The 25,052-nt window shown below is 41.3% G+C and overlaps 1 protein-coding gene and 1 long non-coding RNA gene across 3 annotated transcripts in view; one reads left to right on the top strand and one right to left on the bottom strand.

Annotated features, from left to right (window-relative positions):
- LOC126499729 (uncharacterized) overlaps window positions 1-25,052 on the top strand; it is a 31,491-nt gene that overhangs the window by 2,009 nt on the left and 4,430 nt on the right. Inside the window, exons 2-3 of the long non-coding RNA XR_007591173.1 lie at window positions 4,666-4,761; window positions 12,976-13,155. This is a non-coding gene — a long non-coding RNA (uncharacterized lncRNA). The remainder of the gene's footprint in view (window positions 1-4,665; window positions 4,762-12,975; window positions 13,156-25,052) is intronic.
- C1qtnf3 (C1q and TNF related 3) lies at window positions 1,911-24,736 on the bottom strand. Of its 2 annotated transcripts, none has more exons than XM_050139044.1 (6): window positions 24,335-24,736; window positions 19,457-19,568; window positions 16,814-16,968; window positions 12,967-13,096; window positions 7,077-7,176; window positions 1,911-3,946 (listed from the first exon to the last, which is right to left on the bottom strand). In XM_050139044.1, the coding sequence occupies exons 1-6, from the start codon at window positions 24,635-24,637 to the stop codon at window positions 3,787-3,789; spliced, it is 960 nt and encodes a 319-aa protein (XP_049995001.1). In that variant the 5' UTR covers window positions 24,638-24,736; the 3' UTR covers window positions 1,911-3,786. The 2 variants fall into 2 exon arrangements, with proteins under 2 accessions (XP_049995001.1, XP_049995002.1); XM_050139045.1 differs by having other exon boundaries at window positions 24,554-24,735.

Raw genomic sequence — 25,052 nt, 5'->3', positions numbered from 1 at the left:
TGTTCGTGCTTAAGGTGATGGGCTTGAAACCTTAAACAACGAAACAATAATAAAGCCACAAATGCGTACAGAAAAGGATCTGGCCCCTTGCGGTCTGTGGCTGTTGGAATCTGCCTCATACCATGTTCCCACTTACTTTTAGCCTACTGTCCTTTGTTGAAAACTCAGAGAAGGCAGACGGAATGGCTGAGTAGCACGTATCTTGCAATGGGTAGATGTTTACCAACTGTAGCCTTGTCCTTTGGGATTTGCATTCTCATCGAAATACACAATTATTTTGGTTTAACTTTATGTTTTTTTTCAGTAATGGGATTGAGCCTAGTGCCTTGTTTATGCTAGGCAAGCACTTTATCTGGGCTCCAGCCCTGTTTATTTTCTAGATTGATTCAGGATCTTGCCAAGTTGCCCAAGCAGTATGGAACTTGTAATCCTCCTGCCTCAGACTCACAAGTAACTGGGATTACATACTTACACAATCCAGTATTGCTTTTTTATTTAGACTTCAACTCTTTCTCATAATGCACTCCCTTATTTTCTTTTACTATTTCAAATAATGCAAATAGCATCGGAGAATGTTCATAATACATAAGCTCAAATCCTAGAAGACTGTGTGTGTGCGCAAGTGCGCATTGAGTGTGAGTATTTATTTCCATATATGCTTATAAAGTTTTTCTTGCAGCAGTTTTACCTAAGAATAGCTCAAAATCTTCTTCCAAAACACTTTCTAGGTTAGTGGGTACTCTTTTTCCTCCAGACACTTAGTAGTATGTATGTTGATGGAATTTTTCTTATAAACACATTCATGAGTGTGTTTTTCCCCATTGTACTTATTCACTTACATTTGTGACTTTAACTTACGCAGTTTGAAGTCGAGCATCAATACTGGCCCCAGCTTTTTCCTCCTTCACACTGCCACAGGCGGATGTTACTGTCATCTTAGCAGCCTCGCTATGTGATTTTGTTCTCTCTTTCCTTTTTAAACACAGAGCTTTCCCCTTTTCACTCAAGGGGAGCGCTTCATGGCTTCTCTGTGGCATGTTCAGCTTGTCAATAGCACAGCTTTGTATTTATTGCCATCGTTGAGCAAAATAGGTGTTTCTTGAGCCCAGGTGCTGAGATGTGAGATGACAACCAAGACAGACACTAAGTGACAAACAGGCTGGCAACATACATAGTGTGGATATGCAGCAGATGTTCCTGTCTTGTGGTGAAGGAGCAGAGAGCATGAACCCCTTTAGTCTACTGGAAATGGCATACAATTCAGATCTTATTAGGAATGTCTAGAGTGTCCTACTTAGAATCTTCAGACCTCAGTTAACCCCATGTATTTGAAACTTGCAGAAGACATCACCTCAGGGAAGTGACTACTGTGTAATTAGGCCATGAGCTGTAGAACCATTATTGATAAGTACTCTGATCTTCCAGTTCTCTCACGAATCACCTTCCTTTTACCCACTGGTACTCTTTTGCAAGCGAGGTGATTTCATCCTCCACAAACAAATCCATGTCCAGCTCTGCTATGATGAAAATTAAGATTAAATTGTGACATGAGCGTAAAAAGATTGTAGGTGTATGATGAAGACCCGTCCACTTGGAGATACTCGGTTCTTAAAAGGGAACTGGTACCCACAGATGTCATAAAAAGATTGTAGGTGTATGATGAAGACCCGTCCACTCAGAGATACTCGGTTCTTAAAAGGGAACTGGTACCCACAGATGTCTTAAAGGGGTAACGATATGGAGTAACTGAAAGTGGAGTCTTGTGGAGACAAGTGACCCTGCGGTTTGCACATCTCTGAGTTGCATGACTGGCAACAATGACAGGAAAATATTATTGCTTTACATTAGCCACATGAGTTACAATCATATCACAATTGTGCTTATTAAGAACAATTACAAAACAAACGTGATCACCAAAAGTGTGTTTATTTCCACATATGCTTATGCAATTTTTCTTGCTACAATTTCATCTAAAACTATGCCAGAATCTTCCTACAAGACAGGAAGTAGTAGGTAGTGGATACTCAATATCTTATGCACTTCTGTGAGATGTTTGTGGTATTTAATCGTAGTAAAGCTTAACCTTATGACCCCATATGCTCTGAGCATAGAACCACACACTAAATCACAAAAACACTCTCTGAGAAGGCAAATAATGGCAAATAGCCTTTCACGTTAAAAGAGTGTTATATGCAGATTCACAAAGAGGTTAAACAAGTTTGTGGGTGAAAAGTATAGGGTCAAAGGTTGGACTGAACCTGGCCACCAATGAATTAGGCAATAGGACAGCCTCACTTGACTTTCATTGTCTCTAGCTGTAGGGTGATAACTTGAAGGAAATCTGTGGTTTAAATGCCTTTGCATAAGTTTAAATTGTTGTAGAAAATAAATTAAGGGTTCATTACTTTAAAGAGAATTGATGATATGGTATTTTTCATATAAGAATCTCATTAGTGCATTTTATATACGATTTAACACCAGGGGTAAACACTTTGAAGTGCTATGCTTCAAGGAAACAAACTTGGGTACTGAAGATGTAGCTCAGTAGAAGAGCACATGCCTAGCATGTGCAAAACAGCAACACACACACGTATGTATGTATATTTATGTATATGTGGTACTATCTGTGAGTGCCAACTTATGGCACATTCTATGAAGGTGTTTTGATGACAAATTTAACCCTTTTCTGATAGATTCTGGGGTGGTGAAAGTTAGTCAAAAAACAATAAGCCCCATCTGTAACATATTACTGTTTTGTGAATGTTAGTCAAGTATGATAATTAAGAAAATATTACCTTTATTGCAAACATTTGAGATGTGTTATTTTGTGTCTCTTAAATGGAATACTCTTATATTTTGCATCCCTTAGTCTGCCTGTATATAATTGTTAATAAGTCCTTCAACATAACATGGCATACATAAAATATAAATATTTTGGGATAGTTCTCAAATTTAAAAACTGTGATAACATCTGCACTATATCAGCTTAATCTTACCTCAGCTGGTTGCACAGAGTCAAGCGAGCTCTACTGTGGTCCAAGTAATGCCATAGCAAAGACGAGATCTGGCAAGCCAGATGTGATAAGCCCAGTTCTGGATTATAAGAAAATTTTATATCTAGAAATCTAAACCATTAGAACTCAATATTAATTTGCATGTTTGTTTATGTTCTTAACAAGGAGCCAATTATTTGTGGGCATTGGAAATCATTTTACTATTTAAAAGTTATCTGAAATAACTAAAGCTTTCTTATAATTTATTGATGAGCGTAAGAACACAAATCCATAAAACCAAATGCTATTTCGCAGTGTAGACTTTGCAAGAATTTCTCTAGGTAGGCTCTGGTAAGATAGGCTCTAATTCTTGCCCTAGCCCTGCTGTAATCAGGCTGTTCTCTTTAATGTGAAGAACAGTGAACTAGAACTTGTTTGGCTCCAAAGCTGATACTACATTTAAACAGAGCACCAAAACTCTTTGTAGATGCTTTCTTTGAGGGGAACACTTATTCCCAACCTGCATCAGGTGACAGTTCCTTCAGACGTGTAGGGAAGAGTGATAAAGATGCTGAGTGTCTCCCAAGGTCGTCTGGGAAGGTTACCTTGTGGTCTATTCTTCTGAGTCTCTGAAGCATCCAGCATTATTGGGATACCAGTAGAACGAGTAGCAATGTGACCAATACAACAGTTAAATATTCCATATAGATCCCCCAATTAAACTCCCTTCACTCATAACACTCCAAGCTCAGCTACAAGTCTCCCCCAAAGTGGAGCTATCCTATCCTTCCTGTCACTTAGTCTCAAAGAGCAGGAAGCCTGCGAAGGTAGAGAAGCGCTGGTGGTCCCCATGGAGGGCACCGTTGCCCATTCTCAGCCAGACTTCATCCCCTTTGGCCAGTTTGAGCACTGCGTGGTTGCTGGATGTGTCTGACTTCCCCTTTGTTTCGTAGCTGGAAAGAAAGAGAGGGACACACTACTTAGTCGTCACCATGCAAACCCAGCCCTCCAGCCCATTCTGTCTCTACCCTTCTCCTGCGCTCTAGGTAGAGTCGTGTGTTAAGTTCTCTAAGTGGCATGCTAAAGGGAATAGCGTAAATCACTTCTAGACCTGTCCAGTAGGGTTACTATATAGAAGAGAGTTCCTTATCCCATTCAGACTAGAAACTTATACCCAGCATTATCTTACCAAACCTCCCTGGACTGTTAGGTGAGAAAAAAGAACAGTTCTACTATCTTTGAATATTTACATATAATCTTTTTTTTTTTTTACAATGATTTATTTTCTTCTTGCCAATCTGGAATTTGGTATTCAAGGAAGATATTTTCAACCACCAAAATGAAAATGCACTCTCTAACAGCCAGGCAGGAGGCAATGTAGAAATAAATTCTACATTTAGAATTTATCTGAAAAGATAAAGGCTGGTGTGTGGTGGTTTGAATGGGAATGTCCCCTATAGGTTTATGTATCTGAATACCTAGTTCCCAGTTGGTGGACTGTCTAGGAAGGATTAGGAGGTGTGGCCTCATTGGAAGAGGTGCGTCATTGGGGGGTTGTCTTTGAGGTTTCTAAAGCTCATGGCGTGCCCAGTCAGTCTTATATTCTCATATTCATATATATTCTCTCTGTGTTTCTCTGTCTCTCTCTCTCTCTCTCTCTTTCCTGCCAAAGTGTGGATCAAGATGTTAGCTCCCAGATGCTGCTCCAGTGGCCATGCCTACTGCCGTTCTCACCATCATGATCTTCAAGAACTCAGCCTCTGAAACTGTAAGCAAACCCCCAGCTAAATGCTTTATTTTATAAGTTGTCTTGGTCCTGGTGTCTCTTCACAGCAGTAGAACAATAACCGAGACACCATGTTGTGCTTGGGAGATATTTGAAAAAAGCAGGGTAACATAGACCTGGTATACAGTCACCACTTAAGATAAAGGATTCCAAAGAGGTAAGTATTCTTTGCAGATTTATGATGTTTCTTTAAAAAGATAAGTTTAGAAAAGAGCAGACATGCTTGAAAGATAAATAGAATCTAGACAATCAAGGCTCTAACAAGGTTGGAAAAAAACAAACAAATAAAAAAAAAGGTGCTTGTATACCTGAAGAGGACAAAGGTGATGTGTTCCCATTAGGAACTTACACTCAGAGTCACATGCTACTTATTTCCTCTTGACAATAATGACTGCATTTAGAAAAGGGCAAAACAATGAAGAGCCATAAGAGTAACCGGCTGTCTAGAAGGTGTATTGGCTATCATTCACTAACACATTCCTGACTGTGAGCAAACAGAGCAAAGGCCTGATATGTTCTATAGAAATCCTTGCCGAAGACCCAGCCTGGGTTAGAAAGACTTGGGATATCTGGCTTATTTCTCAGGTTTCCACTGCCTGGAAGTGGAACATGAAAAAACTCTAAGACAGAACGACTTACCCTTTAGATGTGACCTTGGATAAAAGTAGACAAAGAAGACCGACCCTTCAAAGGATAGAATCAGAAGCCAAAGAGAAAATCAGCTGAGGACTGTCTTAAGAAAAGGATTGTTCATCTCTGAGTTCTGCGTTTGAACTAGTTTAGGCTATCTCCCACGAAGACCAAGACAGAGAAGTGTGTCCTACGGAAGAAGGAAGAGCTGGGTGGATGTTTGGGAATAAGGAGCCTGAAAAGGGCGGGCTTTTACCAGGATTCATTGTCTCCTTGTTATGGATTTGATAGAAAATGTCTTGCACCAGCTCACATGTTTGAACTCTTGGTCCCTAGCCACTAGAATGCTTTTGAAGGTTGTGGAACCCTTGGAAAATGGAGGCTGGCTGGAGAAAGTAGGTTGTAACAATGCTTTCTTGAGTGGGTGTTTTTGTCACTTGGTGTGATTGCTGTGTTCTACAGTCTGGCATCAGTAAGAAAGGGGAAAGATGAGTTAACAGGTAACAGCATTGTTAAGACATCCAGAACACACTGTCTGAGACATCAGAACCCTGAGCTTTCCTTGTTCCTTGTCCACTGAGATGTGAGGAGCCGTGCCACACCAGGCTTCTGGAGAACTCTCCCATGCTGTCTTTGCTGTGATGAGCTGAGTCCTCTCAATAAACCCTCCCTTAAGTTGCTTCTTTCGGTGATGATCACAGAGATGAGAAAAGCAGTGAATGCCCTCCTACACAAGAACTGTACTAGTTCATGCTGTCCTCGGGTTGGTTAGGTAGAGCTGGGATCAGGGGGATTAAATTCTATGAATAGAATGACAAACAAAAGTGTTCACTGTCCTTTCCTCCTCCTGACTCTGGAAAAAACCGTGATCAGTGAGAATTTAGGAGTCAGTTTTATAGATCTCTAAGTTGCTTCATCAGCCAACATCCCTGAAAATAAAAACAAATGCAAAACAGGAAGAACAGCCCCCCACCCACACTGCTTTACAATGCTCTCTTCTTCCCTACCTGCCAGCCTATGTTCCCCTTTCGGGAACCCCTGCCCTGGTTGCTCAAGGTTCCGATATGACAATGTGTGCTGGATGGCTTACAGCTCTGTTACCTGTTTTAACTCTTTCCCTTTCTTACAGATGCCAGACTCTAGAAGAACACAGAAATCACAACAAGTGAGAAAAAAATACAGGGGAAAAAAATAAGAGACCAAAAATGTTTCCCTTAATTACGGGGTGGGGGTTGGAGGGTGCTGGCTGTCTGCATGTCCTAGCAGCAGAGCATGATATGGTGCTGTCTAAAGCATTATTCCCCAAGGAACTCCAGGGCCAAGGTGATAAGTATCAAAGTAATGCACATCATTAGACATAAGGACCTATTCTGCCTTCCTCATCAGCAGTGAAGGCTGTGAAGACCTCTAATAGTGCCCAGCTTCAGGCAAAGCGGGAGTGGGGAAGCAGACGAAACCAAAGAGAAGTGAGGAGCTAAAGAAAGTTAAAGTGGTGATGGTGAGGAGTGCTGCTGGCCATTTGCCCAAGGTCCCTTTACTTGATAAGTTCATTACTGCTCTTCCCAAACAGGAGTGATAGATAACCTGACCAAATAGAAGAGAACACACCTGCTAGAGTAGGCTCTGTGAGTGCCTAAGCGCTTCCCGTGATCAAAGACGGCACGTACCTGTACATGCTGAAGACAGTATTGCCATTGTGCATAAGGTACACGTACACTTCTTCTACGTCCTCATGCTTCATCATGCTGAAGGTGAAGAAATACACACCTGGAAAGGACAAGGGTTCACTCATCTACATCTTCTGTAGAAGATGAGTCAAGCGATTGCACACATGGCTTTGTTTTATCTGTATATTGTGTAGTTTCATGATCTCTTTATATGAATATACTTTTGTTTGCTCCCTAAAAAAGTGCTTAGTTTTTTTTTGGGGGGGGGCGGAATTCGAGACAGGGTTTATATGTGTAACAGTCTTGGTTGTCCAGGAACCCACTTTGTAGACGAGGCTGGCCTCTCTAACGCACTGAGATCCACCTGCCTCTGCCTCCCAAGTGCTGGGATTACAGGCATGTGCCAACACCGCCTTGAACTTTGATTATTTTTAACTCAATGTGCTTCCTGTTTATACTTAGTAATATTACAAAATAATTAATAAAATTAGTCAAATATGAACTTAAAATGTACAACTACATTCCCCAAATATAGCAAAGGCTACATATTAGAATGCAAGTAAATGTTTCATAGTTCTAAAGAAATGGTTTGGGTTATTTCTCACATGACCCATTGTAAATCAGTAACTCTGCCACAACACCTTGTTGCTAAAAGTATATTCTTACTGATTTCCATTTTACAATTTTTGAACTACTAGCTATACAAAAGAAAAGTCCAGAAATATCTATAGAAAAAAAAACTAAAGCAATGGAGCAGTCATATTTCTTTTCAAACACCTATTTCTTTCTTATGAGGATATTAGCTATAAGGATCCGTCTGATGTTGAGCCAACTTACAGAGGAAAATTATGTTTTGTTAAATGTTAGGGATGCGTATTTGATGGCAATCTGTGATGCCCATTCAGATACCAAGAGATTGGTTCGGAGAGGAAAAGTAAGGACAGATGAAAATTAAAGTTCTTCAAGAAACAGTTTGTATATATCTAGTGTTTTACATTTTATAGGATTTCGTTTTATACACACATAACAATTATCAGTGTCTGCAGAAAATAAATTTATAATCAAAATGGCAGGGAAGTACCTTAGCCTTCCTTTAAAAATGTACTGTAAATAAAAATAGATGCAGAAACACTTTAGAAAGAGCAGGCTACAAAACCAGATGGTAAATAATGGAACTCTTAGGATTAGAATTGCAGAAGCAAGCCTGTAGAGTACGCACATGGGACTCTCTCTACCAGAACGTGGTTTGGCATACTTGTGCCCTGGTTTTCAGGTCTTTGAGCAGTAACTGCAAACATCAGTGTTCTCTGGCTTATCAACTTTAAAGGCGGGAAAGATGATCATTAGTGTGAAACCACTGGGAAGGTTAAACAATAAGCAGTAAGTAAACAGATTTAAATTACTATTATCAGAATGGTGTCCAACCAAGGGAGCACAAAAATTTAATTATGGAGTCATTGAACTCAATGGGACCATTGATCCAAGATATCTAGACTCTTATCTGTGGCACTGGTGATGAGTTGCAAAAATTTTTACATGAAACTTAAAGCCCTCAGAGCAAAAAGATCACAAAACTGACATGGAGTGAAGTATGATGGAAAGACTGTCTCTGTAGTTGCATGAGTTAGGCCATTCTTACTTTAACAGGGTGAAATAAACCAAAGCACACATTAAAAGCATATGTGTAAGTTTAACACGGCCAGCACATTCTTAGAATATTTTTCCCTGTATATACCATGGAGAGGAACAAGGAAAGAAAACTGAAAAGCAGAAATTGAAAAACTGTCAGATTTCTGCAAAACTACGACACTGATGGAAATCAATACGATTCAAGTATGTAAAGGTGCTGCCCAACCGCAGCAGGAAGCTGGACAGGGATTCTAGAAGCAGCAGAAAATAGATCTCAGCCCTGCCAGGAAAAAATATTCTCCCTGATGGAGAAAGGCCACTCTCAAGTGTTGAAAGACAGTTCTAGGATCAGGGCAGTTTGCTAGGAAAAAAACACAGACTACAAAAGTGTTTCTTTAGTAGCCGTTACCAGGATTTGCCAGCAATGACAAGATTCCTGAAAATCAGGGAGTTTCAACGCTGCTTCAGAAGTCTTTCTCAGGAAGTATGGAGAGGAACTGTGGCCACACGGGATGAAAACACGGAGGAGCTCTGCTTAAGAATCTTGTGCTGGGGGGCCGGAAAGATGGCTCAGTGGTTAGGAGCATTGCCTGCTCTTCCAAAGGTCCTGAGTTCAATTCCCGGCAACCACATGGTGGCTCACAACCATCTGTAAAGAGGTCTGGTGCCCTCTTCTGGCTGCAGACATGCACACAGACAGAGTATTGTATGTATAATAAATAAATAAATATTTAAAAAAAAAAAAGAATCTTGTGCTGTTGGTATCCCTGGGAGGCCTGCTCTTTCTTCAGGGAAATAGTAGAAGAGCAGTGGGCTGGGGGAGGTGGGGGGAAAATACAGGTGGGATGAATTGTATGAGATCCCTGGCAACAAGGAGAGGCGTGGAAATGCCTCATGATCGAGGTTGCCCGGGTCCATTCCCAGCAATCTTTAACAAACAGCTGGTCAAGGTGAGCCGGTCATTCAGTCATCAGCTGCCTTTTTTAAAAATATATATTTCTTTAGTATACAGTACTTTGTCTTTGTGCATGTCTGCAGGCCAGAATAGGGTACCAGACTTCTTTACAGATGGTTGTGAGCCACCATGTGGTTGCCGGGAATTGAACTCAGGACCTTTGGAAGAGCAGGCAATGCTCTTAACCACTGAGCCTTCTCTCCAGCCCCCATCAGCTGCCTTTTAAAGGCAGAAAAAAAAACAGCAAAAATTATACAATGGATGATTAGTCCCAAAGGACATGTTGTCAAATACCCAATGGACGATATTGCCGAATATGTACACCACTGGTTGTAAATATACCAATAAAGCAAATGGCGCTGTTCTAAAACAGAATTCAAGAAAATAGCCAGACGAGAAGGAACTAAAAACTGAGACACTGGGAAAACCTGGCTGTAGTAATTATTTTCCCAATAGTTGTGACCAAATGCCTGACAAGAAGCAGTTCAATGGAAGAATGGGTAATATTAAGAAATGTTCTTAATATCCTCAACTGTGATCACAAGTGCAAGACTGATTCTTCTGGAATCAAGGTATTCTCTTAACTGTGGGTCTCTGCACAGGTCAAAACCATACTGTATTCTTCCACCATAGTGACGCCAAGTAAATATTCCCATTCTAAAAGGAAGGAATGGGAGAAAAACCAAAACCTACAAGGGCAAACACCAACCCTACAGCTCCCAGTCTGGGATCTGGGGTCTGTGGCAGAATTACTTGACTCTGAAGGGCTTTGTCTGGCCTACCCTTCCAAGTCTTTAATATAATCTCTATATATCTAAAGAACCTGATTAGTCTAATTATAAATGACAAACTTAGATGACTATTAATCTATATAATTCTCAATATCTATCTAACTTAAAGACTACCTGTAGCGTATATAGCTTCTCTCTCAGGGCAGATCCACTCTATGACTGCAGATTGCCTCCCAGGAAAATTCCAACTTTCGTTCAAAGTCGAGCATCTCCAACATTCTAGGGTCCCCGCTGTACCTTGACTTCACCTTCATAGCTTCATGAAGCAGCCTCTCAAGTCCTCTTTGTAGGGGCTCTGACCCTGCACCCATCAGATGGCCCCATAGGCTCTCTGAATCCTTAGTACCAGACTGCAAAAACTCCACAACTCGGTGCATCTTACATCATTAATGTCTCCAAAATCAATACCATGAGAACAATGCTGCCAACTTCTATTGCCAGCTCAAAATGTAGCCTGGCCCACCTTGCATCACAGCTGCAAAAGCCTCTATGTGCCTTTTCCACCTTGGAAAAACACTTCCCTAGGTGGCCTTTAACCCCCTGTATACTCTGCATTCCTGTGAGCGCTCTGGCTTCCAAGTTGCCATCAGAAGCTTCCACTAAGATCGGCTCACAGCATCCTAGGGCTTTTCTAGTCTGAAGTTCCAAACACTTCCACATTCCTCCTGCAAACCAACTCCAAGTATTTGAGAACCACATGGTCAGGCAGACTACAACAATGGCCCCACTGTCCCATACCGGTTTTCTGTATCACTTCTTTCATTGCTCTGACCTCCTGCTTGTAAAGAATCAAGTTAAAGGAGGAGGGTTTACTTTGTCTTGCAGCTTAGGAAAGGACACCGTCCATTACTGCTGGGGAAGCTTGGCATCAGCAGTGTGAGGCAGAGATCCCATTACCACTGAAGTCAGGAAGCATGCATCACAGATAAGTGAAGCCAGACTAAAGGCTCAAGACCTGTCTTCAGTGACCCTCTTCCTTCATCAAGACCCGTCTTCTAAAGGTCCCACCACCTTCCAAAACAGGGTCACCAGTGGGGGCCAAGTGCTCAAACATACAAGCCTACAGTGGATATTTCACATTCAGACCACAACACTATTGAATTCCGAATAAATTCCAAAATCAGTGGCAGTGTTGTGCCCAGTGGATTTCTTCATTTTGGTAATCAGATTTTAGTTCTAGTAAACGCAAACTTCAGAGTGAGCACAAAACTTTGGCAATATTTTTGTAACTCTTCTGTCAGTCTAAATCACTTTAAAGTTAAAAAAAATATTAAAATAATAGAGCTTTTTGTTTAGTTTTTAGTTGGCCAACTGTCCAGACATTTCAAAGATTTTGCTGATGGCATTATAGATAAATGAGTGTTTCCCTATTCTAGTAAGAGGAAGGGATAGCTACAAGCCTTACAACCTTGCAGAGCTGGTCAAACTCATAAAGAAGTCCTTCTGTCTATGTGTTGCTTTTATTAGTTAATAAGGAAGCTGCTTTCAGCCAATGGCTTAACAGAGTAAAGCCAGACTGAAAGAGATATATAGAGAGAGTAGGCAAAGTCAGGGAGAAGTCATGTAGCCACCAGAGAAGAAAAACACAAGCCATAAACTGGAAACTTTGCCAGTAGGCCACGGCCTCGTGGTGATCACAGATTAATGGAGATGGGTTAGTTTAGGATGTAAGAGCCAGTTAGAAATATGCTTAAGTGATTGGCTATGCAGTGTTTTAATTAATACAGTTTTGTGTAATCATTCCGGGTCTGAGCAGCCAGGAACGAGCAAACAGCCTCAGCCTACAAGAGTTTGTTTTTGCTTCCGTGATTCCGTTCCTGGTACTTGAGCCTACAGATATACCTGTATGTGTTCAATTATAAACTGGCATAGGAAAACTACTGACAGAAGGCTTATTTTAATAACAAAATGCGGAAACAGCCCAAAGGGCCAATAAACAAGGAAATCAGTAGGTACATTTTCATGTTATTTATAAAAGAAAGCCATTACAAGGGAATATTTTTAAACATTATGGCAAGTCTTTCTTTAAAAACAAACTATATTTAAAATATAGAGTATGCTAACTTTTATATAAGATTAAATATGTTTTCTTAAACAAACTTCAAAAGTTGGATTATTTACTCAATTTTCAGTATTAAAAATAGAACAGGTATTCCTTGGGGGCAATGATGAAGGAACACAGTTATCACACAGTGAAACTGTGAGAATTGTGTTCCGGGGACTTTGATCATCAGAGATGTCTGTACCACCTCAGGGACATCAGATCACTCTCGATTCTTCCCTCCCTCCATTCCTTCCTTCTTTGTTCTCAGCAATCCTCCTTCCCACCTCCCCTTCCATCTTTCCTTCCTCTCTCTGCCTTTCATCCATTTCCTTTTCCTGCCCGTGTGTCTTCTTCCTCCTTCCTTCTTTTCCTTCCGACCTTTCCTTTCCCTTCCACCTTCCCATCATTTCTTCTTTCTCTCCCTCCTCCCTCTTTCCTTAATGGCTTCATTCATGGATGTGTAAATCTCACCTGATACAGGAGCCCCAAATCTACCAGTCATAACATCAAAGAAGTTTCCGATGTTGGTCTCAACACTGCTGAAGATGATGCCACTGTTCTGATTGCTGAAGTGAGTTGCTAGAGAAGCCATGAAAGCGATCTAAGGAGAAAGCTGGTGGTCAAGGCAAATTTGTCTTAAAGAAAAACATCCCTGTACAGGTAATTTTCTTGCAGTGTTATTTGTAATGGAAAGCATGAATACAATAAGTACCAAACAATAAACAAAGAAGTAAATAAATGATAATAATTTAATGTATTTATTCCATATAGATATAGTCTACATTAACAATTCTGAATGTATTTAAAAAACTACTAGTCCTTAAAAGATACTTTTTTAAATATTAAGATTGTGTTATCAAGTTAAACTGAAAAAATTTGGATAAAGTTCTTGGGCTGTAGTATTAGATGCATATTTGTATATTAAATGATTAGAGAAACTTACAGTTGAACTTCTTACTTTTTTAACCCTAGGGAAATGTCTTTTAATGCATTAATTAAAAAGGCAACACAAGATTATTGTGACTTAATATTAGACTTCATTAAGTGTTCTATTTAAGTGGAGTTGTTCTGTAGTCAAACTGAGAAAAATATCTTCAAGAATATACATAAGTGGATAGCAAGATGATTGAGCAGGTAAAGGTGCTTACTGTTGGGTTCAGAGACCTGAGTTTGATCCCCAGGACCTATACTGTGGGCAAAGAGAACCAACTCCCCAAAAGTTGTCCTGTCCTGTTTATTTTACAATGAAAGGGTGTTGTATGAATTACCTTAACAGGCAAAAGAGAGGTTTGCAGTTATCTAAAACATAGCAAAAGCGGTTAAAGAAAATCAGAAATCTATTTGACTATTGGAAAAGAAAATTTTCTGAGCTTAATTCTGCATAAAATAAATATCAAACAAATTGAGGCCAGAAAATTCAAGAGAACCAGAGAATCGGTTACTGTGAGCAGCCCCACCTGTAATTTAAGACTAATCCCTTATGTTTAGGAAACCTTGAGAGCCTCAGCTTAATTCACGGAAGCTGAGTGGTAAGTTACTCTGAGAAACCTGTTCCATGATCCAACCACGAGATCCTGTGGATTGGGAATAATCTATCTATTTGAGTCCTGTCTTACTTAGGGTTTCTACTGCTATGAAAAGACGCCATGACCATGGGAACTCTTATAAAGGAAAATATTTGATTAGGGCAGCTTATAGTTTCAGAGGTTCAGTCCATTATCATCATGGCAGGGAGCATGGCAGCGTGCTGACAGACATGGTGCTGGCTACATCTTGATCAGAAGGGAACAGGAAGTGGACTATTGCATAGGGCTTGGCTCAGGCATATATGAGTCCACCCCACAGTGACATACTTACTCCCACAAGGCCATACCTACTCCAACAAAGCCACACTTTCTAATAGTGCCACACCCTGTGAGTTTATGGGTGCTAGTTACATTCAAATTATCACAGGTCTGAAGATACATGGATTGAGTCTCAGCTTCAATCTGAACCTCAAATATCCATGTCCCTTAAGTTGAGAATGAGGCACCATTATTGCTCTTTTATGGGTACTGCCATTGTTACTGCTAGTAGTGTTCTAAACTAGAATTTGAATAATTAAAAGAGCATTAGAACAATTTTCTCTATCAAGAAATGATTTCACTTGATAATATTGTTGGAGGAGATTTGAAAGTCAATGACAATCCCTTAAAAATAAGCAGAAATAAGAATAATAAATTCTTTAACATGTAATGGATGTTAATCCCCCTTCTTCATAAGTTTTTGTAATTTTTTAATTTTAAAATTAAAATATGAATTTAAAACCTTCCACTTCCCTTTAAAATTCATGGTGTCTTTTCTATTATTTTGTTATTTTTGTTTGTTTGTTTGCTTTTTGAAACAAGGTTTCTCTATGTAACAGTTCTAGCTGTCCTGGAACTCAGCTTTGTAATGAGTTGGCTTTGAATTGACAGATATTAGCCTAATTCTTCCTACTAAATTCTGGGGTTAGAGATGTACACCACTAAGCCCAACCTGTGTTCTCTTTGTAAGAAATTAGTATTGTTTTATATATATAAATGCACAAAAACATAGATATAACCTGCTGAGTCCATCTAGTGCTGCATATATATGCATATATGTGTGCATATATAAATATAAACACACACATTTTTAGGACTGAACACTTGGTATTGAGTAACCAATTAGGGGACTCATTCCTGAAGAAAACTAAAACCCCATCTCTCAGTGCTTAATTGGCTGTATCTTTTTGTTTAGAAGTGGTGCCTAAGAGATTCCTTCTATCTATGTTAGCATGTCTGTTGGTGCTGTCGTTGTTCAGAGAGCCATGTGGTTGACGATTCATGAATGTATGATTCCTGTTATTGCTAGGAGACAGTCTCACAGCCGACTTCCTGTTCCTCCAGCTCTGACTATGTTGTTCTGCCTCCTCTGCTTTGATGTTCCCTGAGGCTCAGCTGTGGGGCTGGGTTGTAGATGTATCAGCTACAGCTGGCCACTTCACAATCTCTCTGCATTTTGAGCAGTTGTTTCCACAAACTTAAGTCTTCCATGAACGTGTGAAAGCGTCATCCCAAATGAGCATATTTGTAACATTTGGGGAAACAGATGACATTTAGTGGTTGCTCAGATGTCCCCACTAACTACCTGTCCCATGAAAAGACCATCTCTACATTTTTTTTGCTAGTTTTCATACATCTCTAGACCATCATAGAAATTACCTTACCCTAGCTAGATGGCCTTCCAGCCCACTCGTTAATTTATATTGACATACGAATCCCATCATGCTGAAAGTATTAAACAGAATTAAGAAGTTGCCACCAAGCCCCTCAAGAGTCAGTTCTGGTAACACACAGGACATCTTATTTTACACTTGAAAAACAGGAGCCCAAGAGAATGGTGCAGTGTACCCAAGAATAAACAGCGTGACTGCTGCCCAAACAAGCAGCAGTTTCCTCTCATCTCTCAAACAAGAACGGCTTTGTATACCCGTTCTCAGAAAGTCTCTCTTGTTCCAGAATTTTCTCCCAAACACTTAATTCTAACCACAAATTGCTCTTTGAGGAAGACAAATTAGCCAGACACTACCTGAACAACAACAACAACAAACAATCTATTTTTAAATATTAACAAAAACTAACATAGAGTTAATCATTTTTCTGGGTGACCTAACTTTAATATTTACAAATTTTAGATGTTGCAATAAGAATTATAAAGATGAGTTCAAAGAGAACTAAAGAATGCATCCAACTAGAAAGGGGTTATATCCATATAAATAGATTTTAAAGTTTCATGTAGAGATGAACACAGCCTGATCTACCAAATGGAATAACTCAAAAAGTAAAATGTCCCTAGTGAAAAGAAGACTCTGATGTGAAACGTTTATATAAAATTGAACTATAAAATCTAATTTAACAGAAAGAATGTTAATATACAAAGATGAAATTTAACTACATGATGTGGCAAATTAGCAAATAAAATATAACTAGATGCTTAGCCATTCCATTTGTATGTTTAAATGTTTTAGTGCAACTTGGTTATAACCCTCTTATTTAACCCGTTGTCTCATCTGGAAAATAGGATATGAGTTTATATTTATGGCTGTTTGGTCCTATGAGGGAGCTGGATCTCACACTTGATAAATACCCTTTCTTAAAGCCGTGTTTGAGAACAGGCCTGCCATGTAGCTGAGCAAATTGAAACTGAGATTTTCTCAGGATGACTGACGGTTTGTTTACTAGAGCCGTTTGGTCCCTGGTCCCGAATGTGCACGCAGCATTAGAAGTCACCTGGGGCTGTGCGGACGGTGGTTTACCTGTAGTTCTGGTGGCACTCCTGGGTAGCCCTTCTCTCCTTTGGGGCCATGCTGCCCCCGCTCCCCTCGAGGCCCCAGGTCTCCTTTGTCTCCTTTCTCGCCTTTAGCCCCTTCGTGGCCAGTGGCTCCATTATTTCCATTGTTTCCATGGTTTCCTTTAAAAGTCAGAGATCATATGAGAAAACTGATTCACTCCAACCACCATGTGCTTTTAGACAAACACAATTCCTTCCTTCAGAACTAGTCAAACTCATTTGTAAAAGGAGACCATTAAAGAACCCTGACCAAAGCCCTTTAAAGGGCATCAGACGAGTGCTCTTGTACTGGGCTCTGGGATACGATTAGAGACCAAGACCACAAAGCATGCTTTTCTACAAGCAAGGATTGAGTGGAAGACTGTGTAAAGACCATCACATTGCCATTGGAAACAGTGAAGATTAACAAACACAATACCCACCAGTGCTAGAATGGCTCAATTTTAGTAATGGGTGCATTTTATTAATTACATATTTATAAAAATATTTTAAATGATCAATATTACAATAAACATAAGTGATATTTTAGTTATGGTTGTAACAAGTAGGGATGGTGTGGTACTATTTCAGTTTGAATCATTGTATATTTATATATTATATGCATAGATGAAAAACTAATTCTAGTTATTATCCACAATTATTTTAGTTTTTCATGAATAGATGAAGCAAGGGTGATTTTTGTGTTGTTCAATATGTTTTTCCATCTCCTTCAAGTCTTATACAAAAGCAGTTTTATAATTGGGAAGAAAAACTCATATAATAGCATAATAATTTTTCAAATCAAGAGTCAGGTAGTATATTCAAAGGTTCACTCTGCTGCTCAGACCAGTTCTGCACCTATTTCTTATTTTCATATTTGCTAACCTTCCGTCTCTTTTGTGTTATACTTTGTGTGTTATCTTTGACAGGGCAGTAAATCAGGCTTGAAATGTTCACAGATTAATAAACTTTGTTGGATCAAAGTGTTCTGTCTCAAAGGTCTTTCTCATGGGAAACCTTTCACCAAAGCCAACTTGCCCTGTCACCTGAGAGGAGGTCAAAGAGCCTTGCTTCACATCACTGACCCTGTGAACGAATGGCTTTGGCGGACAAAGACATAGGCTTAAGTATAGGACAGGGTACGAGGGTGGGGGGGACTTGTTAGGTTTTTTTTTTTTTTTCATTATAAGTTTGGTTTCACAGGAGAGGTACAAGGAGTTAATCCAGTTTTGATAAGTATAAACATCAGTGGGGGAAAGTCAGGGAACACAAGTAGATTTCTTGTAGAAGGAACTCGTCTGGGGTGGGGCAAGGATAAAGGTCTTTGCTTTGCCCACTCTGTTCACGGTAGTAACGCTCTAACAGAGTGACCCAAGCTTAATCAGCAGGAACAATACAACACAGGTTAACCATGGATCTAGAGCAGTGGCTCTCAACTTGTGGGCCGTGAGCCCTCTGTGCCTTGAACTGTCCTTCCACAGGGGTCGCCTAAGACACCAACTATTTGCATTACAATTCATAACAGTAGCAAGATTAGTTATGCCGTAGCAATGAAAATAGTTTGATGGCTGGACTCTTTAAAGCATGAGGAACTGTATTAAAGGGTCACAGTATTAAGAAGGCTGAGAGCCACTGTTCTAAGGGGGCTGATGAGCTCAAGAGCATTTCCTTGGCTGTTGCTGCTACTAGAGCCCAAAACACACTCATGAGTCCAAGTGAGGCATGGAAATCAACTAGAAACAAGGATCTGAAATTTAAAAAAAAAACCAAAAACAAAAACTAAACTGACACAGAAAGTCACACCCCTCAGAGAATGGTAGAGCAAAATCCAGCAAGCTTTCCTTTTTACCCTTTCTACCCGCCTCCATTTGATATGTTTTAAGAAAGTTATGGCGTGTTGTGTAAAGTACACTGTGGCAGAAATACTGACCACTGGGGTTTAGATAAATGCCTCCCCAAAGCCCATGTGTTTGAGGCTTGTTCCCCAGTGTGGTGCTGTCGGAAAGTGGTGCAAACCCCAAGGGGTGTGGTCTAGGTGGAGGTTAGAGGTCACTGAGGATGTGTGGCTTGAAGGAGGTTATAGGGGCACAGTCCTTTGTGCTCCCTCACTCATGACATGAGTGCCTTTGCTCCCCCACAGCTCCCACTAACTACAAAGTAGTCTCAGCCAGCCGTGGGAGAAGCCTCCAGAATCATGAGCAAAATAAACTCCTTCTCTATGTAAGTTGATTAGCTCAAGAATTGGCAACAGTAATGGAAGGTAACTGGTACTTAGGTGCTAAGGTGGGAGTCAGTGCTAAGGTGGGTCCCGTTGCTAAGGTGGGTGTTGGTGCTAAGGTGAGTCTCTGTTCTCAGTAAGTGGCTCTGTCTACGGGCTGGTGATGAACCTTCTCTCTTTTGAGTCTCAGCTTGGATGACTGAAGCCTCTTGGATTCTCGAAGTAGTGTGAAGAATAAACACCACAGGGCAGTGTTCCACTTGAACTGACCTAATGAACCCAGCTCCTTGCCAGTTCTTTATCTTTGCCATTCTCAGTACACAGTATGTCAACCCAAAGGGTTTGCGTTTACCCTTGGCTTCTGTTTCTAACACTGTTACTGAAATTGCTGTGCAAACTGTAGGTCCTTACCTGGAATGCCAGGAGGGCCTGGAGGCCCAGGGGGACCTTGGTAACCACGGAATCCATAATCTCCATGACAACACTTGCTGCAGTCTGGGGGCAGTCCTCCGGTTTGTGGAGACTTGAAAACAATGGGAAAAGAAACTTCAGGTAAAGATATTTGCAAGCACTTAAGAACTTTTTAACTTCCTCTGGCCTTCACCCTTAGATAAGTTTCACTTCGCTCAACTCAGGGTCACATCAGAATAGATGGTGTGGGACACGGGGGAATATCTATGACCTGGGGGCTAGGGAGTGGGTAAGGTGAGTGGGTGACCAGAGGTTAAGGCTACAGGGATTCCACGGAGATATGCCGTGGGATGGCGTGAGGGCAGGACGGTGCAGAGGACAGGGGTGGTCTTGGACAAGCCCATGACAGCAAAGGCAGTATCTTGTTCCCAAGAGGAAGAGGACATGAAAGCCCCTTCTCCCTCGATACCCAGAAGTCTCAGGGACAATTAGACTATGGTAAGCCTCAAAGCAAGCGAGCAACAACTTCCAAGGTAGCTACTAAACACCACACTCCTAACGTTGGCTTAGAGGTCTTAGGACCTTTGCAACTCCACCTTCCCAAACCTCTAAAGCACACAAACTCCTGAGGAAACAAAATATTCCTTAGTCTGTACATTAGCTTATTTATTTTTAGATTGAAAAGTAGAAATATAGTTATCATATACAACAGCTGTTCTGAGACACGCATATACATCCTTGCTGAGTGACCAGTTCATATGCATTACCTCGTTGGCTTTCCTCTGATGGGTCCATTCGAACCCTTCTTCTTGGCAGTTTTCAGGAGTTCAATACACTGCTGCTAACTGCGCTCATCCAACTGATTCTTACTATATACACGTGGGGCAACTCTAACCTCATTATAAGTATTTAACATTTTTTACATTCCTCTTCTAAATTTAAAGTGATTATCTCACTATGCAAACTAATATTAAATAAGCGCAAATGGACACTATATGCTCAACTGTGACTCCCATACAAGAAGAATATAAAAATATAGGAATAAAAAAATTCTTAGTTATACAGAGATAAAATTCTAAAGTGTACTCTTGCTGTGAAGGAACCAAGGACCCAGTGGACTGACTGGCGGGAGAGTCAGAACGTGTAAAATCTGGATTCTCGTCTGCACTGGCAACCTGCCTTTTAATTTTGTCATGCAAAATACTTGTGGAAACTTTCCTAGATACCAGTTACAATCCAGCAGTTTTGAAAACAGCACGTGGTTGCTAAGGGATTCATTGTGAAAAGAAAAGGATCCAAAATGGAATGGACAGAGCAGAGGACAAAGATGGGGCACGAGGCAGGGAAAGAAGAGGAGGGAGGAATTCACCGTTCTGGTTTTCTCTGCCACTAGATGTCCTCCAAGGAGAAAACTGGGTGAAGAAGGCCTCACATCACCACACAGCTACACCTTCCTTTGATTGGTTGGTCTTAGAGACTTGGTCATTGTCCTCCCTTTCCCTGAAGTTTTCCATTAAACCATTAAGGGAGTAGCCCGCCCTGGACCAAGTGTTGAGGAATCAAAAGTTAAATGCTGGAGATAACTCTTAGTCTTAAGTCTGCCAAGCCTAACCGCAGACAAGTATAAATTCATATTGGCTAAGGAAAAAAAAATCAACTAATATACTTGGTTAGAGATGAAGACACTTGATATCAAACTCCACAGGCAACCCCACCTACCCCACATCTGAGAAGTGTGTTCGTCATCTCCTGGGATGCTTTGCTAATGTGAAATGCAGCTTCTAAACCCCAGGACCCAGAGTTTGGCCAATGATGGGTTTCATGGATAGAGTGGTGTGTGTATGAGGGAGGAGGCGCTGTAAGAACAGAATGGAAACTCTGAGATGCTTAGGACTGTTAGAATAATCACTGCACTGGGACCAGGGTCCCTGCTCAGTTCTTTGTGGCCTTCGAAAGTCACCATTCCCAGACATCAATCTGAGTTGGCCCTGAATTTCCTTTCTAGTGCTAAGATGCAAGCAAGGATGCTATTGTGTTTAACTTTCGATAATAATATCGAAAGACCTTTAATATTTTTATTCTTTTTAACAATTTTATCACATGTATTTCTTCTTTCTTATATGCATAGGACACGTGATGTGACACACACGTGGCAGTCAGAGGACAAACGTGTGGATCCTGGGGGATCAAGTTTAGGTCGTCAGGCTTGCCAACAAGCACCTCTGCCTGCAGGGTCAGCTCACACACAAGAGAGTCCTGACACTCCCATTTGTAAATGTCTAGTATCTGAATACAGGGAGGTGGTGTTTCTTAGTATCCCAGCTAACGAGGATGAGTGGTGCGCATGTAAGCTATCTGGAGTAACGCCAGGAGCACAGAGCTGCCACCAGTGCAACAGGAAGACTCCCGGTTCTTCTAGTTGGATGCCTCCCAGGAACCCTTCTACGATGTTTCGTGACGTGTTCTTTCGTCTGGCCTTGTTTTTCAAGGTCTAGTTCAGAGGAACAATGATAGTGCAGCAAGGAGGGGGAAAGAAAAAGGGGAGACACAGAGAGAGAGAGAGAGAGTATGCTGTACATATTTGTTAGTGTAGGTGTGTGCTCACGGGTGTGCATGGTGGGGACCAGAGATGAGTGTGAGTATTCTTCTTCCACCATCATTTACAAAAACACAATTACTGAACCTGAAGCTTGTAGGTTAGCTAGGCAGGCTGGTCAGTGAACTTCAGGGATCTGCCAGTCTCAGCAAACCCCCTCCCACCCCAGCACTGGGTTGCAGATGTGCAGGCACACCTGTCTCTTTATATGAGTGCTGGAAATCCATCGGCAGGGCCAGTGCTTACATAGCAGCCCGACCGAGCCATCTTCCCAGCCCTCTCGTGAGGCTTTCGCTGGACTCCGAAGTCGGACAGGATGTGATCTAAACATTTTATTCTCACTAAGGAGGAATTTGTATATGGGAAGTCACTATCCACAGCCTCTTCAGTTTGTCATCCTCCTTCCCAAATCGGATAGTAATACACTGGGAGCGTGCAGTTGAGCAGCTGACAGGACAGGGGCGTCGTCTGTAAGACAAGCTCCACCCACTTCGCAGAACTGAGTTCTACTCTCAATGACTATAGAAAATGAATACACAATTTTTTTTCTCAGAGAAACAAGATGGTAGGGAGGGAAGGGGAGAGAAAATGAGTGAGTGGATGCATGAATGAATGAATGAATGAACAAATAAATACTGATAAAATTTTGTTCCTAACAGAGTACTTCAGAGTGGTTGGTGATGGGGGCTTGGGTGTGTTTATGGTCTCAGTTTCCATCCTATAGCATGGAAGAAGTCAAAGCTGGGAAATGCTGGGGAGGAATTGATGGGGGAAAGAATAGCGTAAAGAAGAGGATGGGGGAAGTGGGGAGCGAGGAAAGAGTGTCGCATGATCCTAAATTTGGTGTTCACTTGTAGAGAAATGGCACCAAAAACTTCCGGGATGTTCCTGGCTCTGAATCTTCTAGGCAGCTCCACAGGGTCTTTATCTGAGGATGCTTCAGAAGTCTAGGGCTAAAAAACTAGAATGTGGAGTGGAGCGAAACTATAGTTGGTGTTGGTTACCAGGAAATAACCAAAGACAACATATAACACCCCTTTGGACACCTAGGAAAGACACGATCCATCAAGATGAAAAGCCAGATAGGGGACTGAACACAAATTAAATGAAGATGAAAAAGTTAGATGAAGATCACTGAAGCAAAGTCTTTAAATAGAAGTCTCTGAAAGAGTTATTCTGTTCATACACACACACACACACACACACACACACACACACTTGACAAAACCCCACAGGGCGACTACGAAACTGCACCGTGTGGTCCAGTTACATGTCTCAGGCTTATTCCAGTCCTGCTGCTGAGTCTGTGTGGGATCCTAGGCTGCCCACAGAATCGGATAATCAACCAAGACTTCTCAGTCTGGGCTGGGGGTTAGATTGCAGCCATGTGAAAAGAAGTTCCAGGGTCTCTACAAAGTCCATGGTTCCTGTGCTCCTATGTCCTGCTTCAAAGATCGTGTAGCCCAAGTGCCCTTCTCTCCACTCCATCTAACTTTAGCATTTTGTGTGTTAGATTCTAAGTACAAATAAGTTTCTTCCCGTTTTTGCTGCTTTTGATTAAATTGAAGTTTGCAATTTACTACATCAGAAACCTTTACTCATTCCTATGTTACCTAAAAGACTTAAAGAAATGTCCTCAGATGCTGGGTTTTTATCCCAAGAAATCAATCAAGTTCTCTCATTAGGAGACTGAGTAATTCAATACCTTGTAATTTAAACATGTAATCTTTTTTGTTATTTATTTCTTTTTCTTTTAATGAGCTAATCTGGTTTTTAAAAAAAAACGTTTAAACGAGAAGGCTTAGCAACCTAGACGGCTACAAAACAAATAAACAAAACTAGAAGGGAAACATTACAGAAAATCCCCAAATCAAAGTAAAGCAATCTAAACTGGCTTTTGGCAGAGGCAAAGGGCAGCTTCTCCCTGGTGGGGAGGATTAAAAAGAACCCACTGCTTTGGGGATCAGCAAAATAATTATCCACAGCAATGCATCTGTCCACATGGGTCAGCCCTTCTTTCTGCATCAACAGAGCAATAAAATAACAATAACAATAAGGTCCCAACACAAAAGTAGGCTGACTCCTCCTGGTCCCTGTTCTCACGCAGCACATCATGCTAGCAACTAGGAGTCCCTGTTAGATCCCAGATACCCACAAGCAGCTCGGCAAACTGCTCACAAGCGCAGATTTTTAAGAATCATAGTTTAAACAACAGCAACAATAGTCATTTACGTCTGCAAAAAGTCATTACGTCTAAAATCTTAGAAGAGAATTCCGAGTACCTGGCCCCAGAATGGGTTGATCTGGGCTAGGTCCTCTACCTCAGGGTGCGGAAGCTCATCTGGTCTCAGGGGTTTTAGGTCTGTAGAAGTGTTATTATCCACAGTCCCAGTTTTAGGGTGGCTCCGCTCTCTCACTTTCTCCCTCCTGGAGCCGCTACGGCCAGTCTGCTGGTGGCTCTGCACTATCCTGGCCACCGCCTTATTAGCTCTTCTGCTCACCTCCATGTATTCATCTTGACACAGGCAAAATGGGAGGGAAAGCAAAGCCAGCAGGTGCCACCAGACCATCTGCCTCCCGAGCATGGCTCACAACAGAGCCACGGAGTCTTCCTGGGCAGCTGGTGGGGGCTGTAGGTGCCGTGGTCGCTTCAGGCAAATGCCAGGTCTGGAGATGAGAGCTGCAGCCGGCTGGGTGGTTTTATACTTTCGGTGTGTAATAAATAAGCCTGCAGTCATGCCAGAGTGACGGCGGCCCTCCCCCCCAGACAGAACAGCCCCCATTCATCACATTCCTGCACCACAGGCAGGACAGTGTGTGCGCGCGGCGTCCAGTTGGTGGGGTTCATAAATGTCACACCTTGGCATGTTGTTTTGTGTAAGAGCTAAGAATATGTACACAACCAGCTGGAAACAGAGAATGTGTATCCAGTGGTTCGCTTTCGTGATTAGACACGGAAAGGCTGAGCCTTTGTGGTCTAAAACAACTTTTGGAAAAACC

This window comes from Alexandromys fortis, unplaced genomic scaffold, assembly GCF_014885135.2.
Source record: "Alexandromys fortis isolate MF-2015 unplaced genomic scaffold, M_Fortis_MF-2015_v1.1 scaffold_37, whole genome shotgun sequence".
Lineage (NCBI taxonomy): Eukaryota > Metazoa > Chordata > Mammalia > Rodentia > Cricetidae > Alexandromys > Alexandromys fortis.
This window is presented reverse-complemented; position numbering and strand designations above follow the sequence as displayed.